Genomic DNA, 8,324 nt, shown 5'->3' on the forward strand with positions numbered 1-8,324 from the left:
GAAAGATGAGGCTTTCTGCTCCTGTAAGATTTACAGCCTTGAAAACCCCATACAGGGTCGCGATGAGTCAGAATCGACTCCGCTGTACATAACCAACCAACCATGTTCTGTAGTATTTTTCCACATGCTGCACCCAGTTCAGTATTATTACCACTGTCATGATGGACACCAGTTTGGGCCAACATGCCACAGTACTCTATTCTGGATTTCCTCAAGGCTGGCAACAATGGCGATTTGCTTTGCTTTGCCTGACCATCTTCACTGTCTGTGCCCCAGCATGTATTTTGCACTTTTCATAACAAGTTGGAACCTAGAGGTGATCGGCTCTGGTGCCTTATTCACCTTCTTTGCGGCCACCATCTTCCTGCATTAGGTGCAGAATGGCTCCAACCAAAAGAGCTGCCAAGATAGCTGGGGAAGTAGAAGAAAGGCCACAACGATGTCTTGATGCACCTTAATGAGGCTCCCACCCAACCCACTTAGCTCTGTGGAACTCTGCAAACACTATAGCTTGCCCTTTAGGGATAAGAGATATTGTCACAGGATTTTGGAGCATATACCTCATATTGCTGTTGTTAGGTGCCATAAACTTCTGGTATTCTCTGCTTTCAGCTAAAATCCATCTGACACCAGCAATAATATCCCTCGTTCCACGTCCCCATGTGAATTGGGCCTGAAACTCTGGCAGCTCCCTATTGATGTACTGCTACAGCCGGTTTTGAATGATCTTTAGCAATATTTTATTTGCATGTGATATTAATGATATTGGAATGGGCACAAATATGGATCTCTTCCAATCAGTTGGCCTGGTAACTGTCTTCCAAATTTCTTGACATAGATGAATGTCTCCAGTGTTGCCTGAGTTTGGTGAAAGATTTCAATTTGAATTCCATCAATCTCTTCAGTGCAGCTTGGACTTCTCCCTTCTGGACCATTGGCTCTTGACCTTTTAATACCTCTTGAAATGGTACACCTGACCATTTCTTTTTGGTACCGTGACTGTGTATTTCTTCTATCTTCTTTTAGTGCATTCTACATCCTTTAGTACTTTGCCCATAGATTACTTCAATATTGGAATTCGAGGCTTGGATTTTTTTCTTCAGTTCTTTCAGCTTCAGAAATACTGAGCATGTTCTTCCTTTTTGGCTTTCTGACTCCAAGTCTTTTTACACATTTCATTATATTTGATTTCGTCTTCTGGAGCTGCCCTTTGAAATTTTCTGTTCAACTGTTTTACCTCATTTCTTCCATCTCTATGCTGGAAAGCAAGTATGACAAATTGACAGACGAATGATACCTCATATTATAGTTAACCTGTTGCCTGCTCGTCCCCTTCAGGTAACTTGTTTTGAACCATTTCCTCCCAGGAAACTACCCTGCCACAGCAGCTGAGTGTCAGTTATAACTAGATCTTGCCCACTGAGCATATACAGAAAGAACAGTTGCAACCTACAGTTGACCCCAGAACAAAAGAACGCTGGTCAAGTAACAGAAAGCTGTTACTAGACCAACCTGGACAACATTTAGGTCTGAGGAATCCAACAATCCACTTCCTGGCCAAGAATCCTAACTCTGTCTTCTTGCATATTCATGACCATTCCTCAGAAATGTTACATATTCATAACCCACCCACTCCTTACTTCCTGGTATATATACATAAAACTGCAAATTCCCTTGGTTCAAAGGCTTACTGAGGTCACTGTGGTCCTGGCTTGCTCATTGTTTGATCAACCAAAGTTTCCTCTCTCATCTTCATCCAGTATCTTTTTTATTCTTCAGCTTTACTGAGCAAGACCTGGTTTGATAATATCAATAAAGTGAAACCATCTATTTCAGAAAAACGGAAAGAGAGTTGGTCCCGTGAGGGTTACCTAGTCTAGGAAGCCAGTACATTTGCTGAGTCTCTTTCCCATTCATGTTTCAGTAGTACACACATACAATGTTCAAAGAGCTTGTCTGCAGAATCTGAAGTATGTATGAAAGTAAAACAGCTGCTTTCTCATTGGTCTGGTTCATCAGATACTGACAGAAGTAAAATGTGATAAAAGAGAACATTTTGGAAGGAAAGGGGAGTGTCGTGAAGCAGCTGTTATCTGATTAAATCTTAATTTATGCTTCTAATTTCAAATTCTTTTACTGCGTGCACGGTCACTTGTTGTTGTTGTTAAGTGCTGTCGAGTCGGTTCCGACCCATAGCGACCCTGTACAGGGTTTCAGAGGGTGTAAATCTTTACAGGAGTAGAAAGCCTCATCTTTCTCTTGTGGAGTGGCTGGTAGTTTCGAACCGCTGACCTTAAGGTTCGCAGCCCGATTTGTAACCACTATGCTACTAGAGCACGGTCACTTAGTCTCATTTTAAAGGTTCTATCCCATTCAAATCTACCAGCCGCTCCTTGGAAACCCTATACAGACCAACTCTGAGTTGGAACTGACTCAGCAGCACTTAGCAACAATCCCTCTCCAGTGCTGAAGAGCATGTTTTCCAACTGAGTTCACTTACACTGTCTCAAAGAGACAGATTGAGCCCCTAGTTGTTTCTTCTACTCAGGAGATTTAAAAAAGAGAATTTAAAATTTATCCCACACAAAACTGCCGAGAGAATCTTATAGCACTTTCTGATTCTGTGTGAAAGCACAGCATAGTAAATGGCCTACATGAATCTTAGAATCCACAGAGATTTATACTGTTCTAAAATACATCTCTTGCAGTCATAAAAGAATGACCTGTTTAAATACAAGTTCATTTTTTCATTCTCCAAAGGTTTGCAACTTTACAGTCACTTTAATTAAAACCTCACCATCATTCCAATATTAGAACAAAAAAGAAAATTGTGTTTCTAAATTTAAAATGATGGCAGTCTTTAACTCTTACAAGCTTTCCACAGGCAGAATTAAAAACAAAACAAAAAACATATAAACTAAGAATCACCATTCTTTTAAGACGAGAAGTTCCCTTAGCTTTTACTGGCTAAAGTATAAAACCTGCTGCCATTGAATTGATTCTTACAGCGACCCCGTGTGTTCAAGGTAGAAAGAATTGCTGCATATAACCTGAAATATTTTGAAGGTGTGATCCCTTCTATAATCCATTAACGAAAGCTTCATTTGTCCAAAAGAATACAGGCATACCTTGTTTTAGTGCATTTCCAGGTATTACACTTTTTACAAATTGACGGTTTGTGGTAACTCTGTGTTCTGCAAGTCTATCGGCACCATTTCTCCAGCAGCATGTGCTCAATTCGTGTCTCTGTGTCCCATCCCATTCTGGTAATTCTTGCAATATTTCAAACTTGTTCTTAATGATATTGCATACTTCAAAGACTACAGTCTAGTGTTATTACCACCTTTCTATGCACTGGGAACCCAAAACATTCATGTGAGACTTGCTTTATTGTGTTTGTCTGGAACTGAACCTGCAATATCTCTAAAGTAACCTGTACCTCATTTCTGTATTCATCACCTCAAAAGGCTTTATTTGTATAAAGAAGTTAAAAGGTTTTATAAGGAACATGTTTCTTCTAGGTTGCCGCTTCTTATTCATGGTCTCCAGGTTAACTAAACCCGGAAGTTCTCACAGGAGAGCGCATCTTCAGCCAGGAACTGCACACAGGTAGTGGAGAATACATGGATAAAAACATTAACGTGAAGAAAAAAGTTACTGTGACCTTCCCCCATAATGAAATGAGTTCCTTTATGTGGCCTTTCACATTGGTACTTTAGAAAAACAGCTTGAGATTTTATCCCTTAACTCTTAAATTACCTTTTCACTGATTTCTACACCAAAGGATATATTACTTTTGTCCAGGTTGATTGATATTTCCTGTGTAAACTGAAAACATGTAGGTTTGATACTTTTTTGTCTAGCCCTGGACTAGAGTCTAGTCCTATGATGGTTATGTACCTTGCAGGGATTGGTCAGTAAACAATGCAAATCATGTTATCTACAATCTGTTATGCAAATGAAGTGACTGTGGAACACCCACAGGAGGAGCCTAGTGTTTTGAAACTGACAAGGATACATTACACATAGATGCAAGAAGCAGAAAGAAAAAAGGAGGAGGCAAAGAACCCTCTAAAAGTGCTGTAACACAGGTCAAGGCTTTTAACAATGAAGATGGAAACAGACTCAGAGGGGCCCAATAGGCAAGTTGGTGGCGACAGACTCATGACCAAGAGACCTATCCTACACTGAAGGGAGGGATGCGCTCTCCTCTTTGAGGGCCTCTTCCAGTCTTGGCCTATGTGCTTCCAAGATCTTGCAGTGTATGTAGCCTGTTGATATTGATCCTGAGTTGTACCCCATTACTTCCTTAATAAACCATTTAACAATAAGTATGGTCTGAGTTCTGTCTGACCAGTGCAACAGATCATTAAACCCTGAAGTAGGGAATTCCAGGGAAGGAACAGCTGATGTCAGAATTGGTAAAAAGGCTGGAGGGTAAACGCATGTCTGAATTCCACCTCACAGGAATCAGCTTAAGAATGATCTTGGTCACTATCCCTCCATAAAGTTAGACAGGTTCTGACACTGCTACTCTTATTTACATTTTGCACCCCAAAAGCAGCTTTTAGGAAACCCACCATGTTCTAATACAACCACATAAAAACACTTCAAATTTAACTTTTGTATTTGATGCCCGATAAGGAATTCTGTACTTTTCTCTGTAATTGGTTGAGTATATTTAAATACAGGTACACGTTGCTTAACATCCATCTATGGGCTACCAGCAACTCGTTTTGAGTTTGGAGCCCCACTTCTGGCCAGTAGCTGCATGTGGCTCAGATGCTACCCAGTCTGTGGTGATTGAGGCCCAAGCCCAAACCCTCACCCGGCTCCCTTTGGTTCCCATGACTTGGCAGACCTAGTTGCCTCATTCTGCCTGGTGTGGTCTTGTAGAGCCCTGATGGAAATGCATGCACCTCAGTCACCCTCAGCCCCCTTGTCTCCGCCCCAGGGCTGGTTTTCCCTGTATCTGGCTTAGCACAGAAGCGGATGACAGCTGGGCAGGACTGGAGGAGGGTTCACCTGTGGAGTCCACTTCGAGAACTGCCTGGGCCACCTGCCTAGTAGGACTCCGCAGAGGAGTCATCTCAGGAGTATGTAGCAAGACCTGTCTGAGCCACGAACCAGCAACACAGCAGCCCCCAAGCTAGCGCACCCAGGAGTCCCAGGGACACAGGTGTTCATACAATGGCTAAATCACATAATGTCCTAATTCACAGCATGTGATACAGTATGAGAGGACTCCACGCGATAAGCACTGGACTGCAAACTACAAAGTTCACGGTTCAAGCCTTCCAGCTGCTCCATGAGAGAAACACGAAGTTTTCTGCTCTCGTGAAGAATTAAAACCTCAGAAACCCTTTATGGGGTTACTGTTGAGTTGGAACCAATTTGACTCAGAAACCCTAAACAGGGTTGCTATGAGCCGGAACCGACTTGAGGGCACTTCACAACAAGAACAACAACAATGTGGACATTGTGCAAACAATCCTTTACTTGTAATTTACAAAACAAAGAAAGAACAATGGTTGAGCCATGGAAAGTTCCATCCTAAAGAAGCAGACTTACCTTAAAAAAAAAAAAGAGGAAGTAAAGGAGAGTTCACAAGGAAACAATCCTCATTTTAAAAACACTTAAAATAAATGTGTCCCCATCTCATTTTTCACAACCTATTGGTGACACTAAATGGTTTCACTTGCTTAGTCAGGACAAGCTGTTTACATTGGATACATGGTTTCATTATATCCTGTGGAGAAACAGAGCAGCTGAGTTCTGATCTAGCTTTACAATTTGCTTTTCAACCTCTGCTTCCAGTTATCTAAATCAGCAACCTACTTTAACTCAGAGATGTTTAAGTACTGTTATTGTTAGGTGCTGCTGAGTTGATTCCGACCCATAGCGACCCTGTTTAGGGTTTCCTAGGAGCAGCTAGTGAGCTTGACCTGCCAACCTTGCAGTTCAAACAGCTTTGCAGTCCGATGCATTAACCCACAGCGCAACACCAGTGTACCAAAAGGCCAGACATGAATCAAGAGACACACATTTTTTTAAAAAGACATATTTATTATGCTAAAGAACAGATTTTATTTTTTCATTTCCCCAAACACACTAAAACAGTACACAGCACAGTAATTCAGCATAAGATATAAACTTATATATATGCAATCAGCAATCCCAGAAATGGTTGTTTTAAGTCTTGCTTTGGGACTCCTTAAAAACTTACACACAAGAATGACTCTTTAAATGGCCTTTTATCAAAGTTATCCACAAGCAATAAAAGGAGTTACTTCAGAAAAATCTTAGTATAAAAGAGCTCAGTCCCATGACACTGCAAACATTCTAGAATGAAAATCCTTGATTTGCTTGCCTGGTTGCCTCTCTGTAAACAGAATGACAGCAAATATTATCAAGCTCATTTTCTTTTAAGGTAATATTGCTAGGATTCCTAGTTTGAGAAAGGACTATTACAAAGGTAAATTTAATATTGCAACTTTCACCTTACAGTCGCCATTTAAATAGTTTCAAGTGGGAAAAAAAGGGGGCATGGAGAGGGGATGTGAGAAGAGAAATCCGATTGTCCTGCAGAGTGAAATTATTCTACAAGACATGGAAATGGTATCAGTTTACCATGAGCTCAGCAAAGCTTTTAGGAGGAGGGTTGACTTCTACAAATATCCACTTCTGTTAGATAATCAAAGGCAGGCTGAGGAGCAATATCTTGCCAGTAGCCCTTTAGAACAGGTGTCCACGACAGAGGAAGAACTTTTACGTTAAGCATGGTTCTAATCTGGTATTTATAGAGGATCTATCAATATTCTGAAATGGTTTCCCAATTCTGGATGCCCTTCAAGCACAATTTAAAAGATTCTCAGAGTTTTTCTTCTGTTATCAGTCAGCTTTTTGTGTATATTTAAATTCCACCAGCTTTGGAATTTAAATTGGCCTAACCATATAACCAGAGAGCTACCTGAGGCTACACGGTTTGCATCTAGACGTAATGCAGAGGGAATCATTCTAAGACAACTCTTAAAATTAATCTTGCTATCTTTATTGTTCTGCTTGTACCTTAACTATAGTATACCAGATTTGCTAATTCAGAAGCTCCTAGAGCCAGTTACCCCAGTCTGCAGACTGTTTGGTACTCTGTTTACACTTGAGTGCGTTTTCTTGTCCTCTACTGTCTGCTCTGAAAACATGGGCTTTAAGAAATCAAGGAAAACATCTCTTGTCTCATCATGTGGGAGGACGTCACAACATGGGCATAGGATTGCAGAGAGAACGGAGTGCAGAAGAGGCAGTGCAAGGTTCGAGCCAATCCCAAGGAAAGCACTTGGCAGTTCATCCTCAAAAATTCTCAGTCCTAACTGCAGCAAATTCCATTTTTTATAATATGGTACTTGTGGCAGCTGGAGGTGTGCAGACCACACCCAAGGCTCTCCTTGGCAGTCGGTGCCCTCCAGTCCTGTTCCTGGCCCATCCCTCACCAGAGCCTCCGTACTCTGCTCTTCTGTGGGAGCAAGGGACTGAGTCTCGGTCTTATTCAGAGCCACTGCTGAAGTGTTATTTCTTCTGATTGATTCTTGCAAATCTGGAACCTCACTCAGGCAATTTCTCATCTCCAGTGATAACGCCACATCTGGTGAATTTCCACTGACACTGAACGCAGGCTGAGCCACCCAGGAAGGCAGCTCTGACAGGTAAGGATTCTCCTTCTGGGTTCTCTGATCATCAAGTCCGTAGAATGGTTTGTCCAGGCCAGCGCCTCCCTCCCGCTCCATGCTGGCGAGGCAGATGCCAAGGGCCCCTCTTCCATCCCTCATACTTTGTACTCTCTGATTCCAGGGGTTCGAGGACAGGCCTTGGCCACAATCATAGGCAGGTAGTCAGTGGATCTCAATATGAACCTGGAAAAGATAATCACATTTCAATTGCATCCTGAAGATGAGAATCCCACACATCAGATATTTTCTAACAAATCTGACGTTCCAGGCTGTGGTGAAATGAGTTTCTTTGGTTCTTTGGAAAAACTGCTTGAGAGATTTGTACCCTAAATCCTGAGGAGTTACTTTCCCCCTACTTTCCTACCCAGGACTTGTAAATTAGGATGGTCTGACACTTTGCCTTGTCCCGCTCTGCAGCCTGTCCCGAGATTGGTGCACACCTTGCAGGGCTCTTGGGTACAAACTGTCCTGCCTTGAAACTGACCAAGAGGCTGTGCATTTAAGCAGCCTGCCCCACAGGAGAAAGCAGGACAGAAAAGACAGAAGAGATAAGCAAAGATGAGGCAAGGAACCTCCTAAAAGAGCCAAGGGTCAAGGGTC

At 42.0% G+C, this 8,324-nt stretch overlaps 1 protein-coding gene across 1 annotated transcript; it reads right to left on the minus strand.

Annotated features, from left to right (window-relative positions):
* Positions 1 to 7,097: 7,097 nt before the first annotated feature.
* On the minus strand, positions 7,098 to 7,823 carry LOC102827984 (putative protein FAM220BP-like). The gene has a single exon (XM_006859860.1). It carries the CDS (start codon positions 7,821 to 7,823, stop codon positions 7,098 to 7,100), a length of 726 nt encoding a protein of 241 aa, XP_006859922.1.
* Between the last annotated feature and the right edge of the window lie 501 nt (positions 7,824 to 8,324).

Source organism: Chrysochloris asiatica, unplaced genomic scaffold (genome assembly GCF_000296735.1).
Source record: "Chrysochloris asiatica unplaced genomic scaffold, ChrAsi1.0 scaffold00034, whole genome shotgun sequence".
In the NCBI taxonomy this organism is placed as follows: Eukaryota; Metazoa; Chordata; class Mammalia; order Afrosoricida; family Chrysochloridae; genus Chrysochloris; species Chrysochloris asiatica.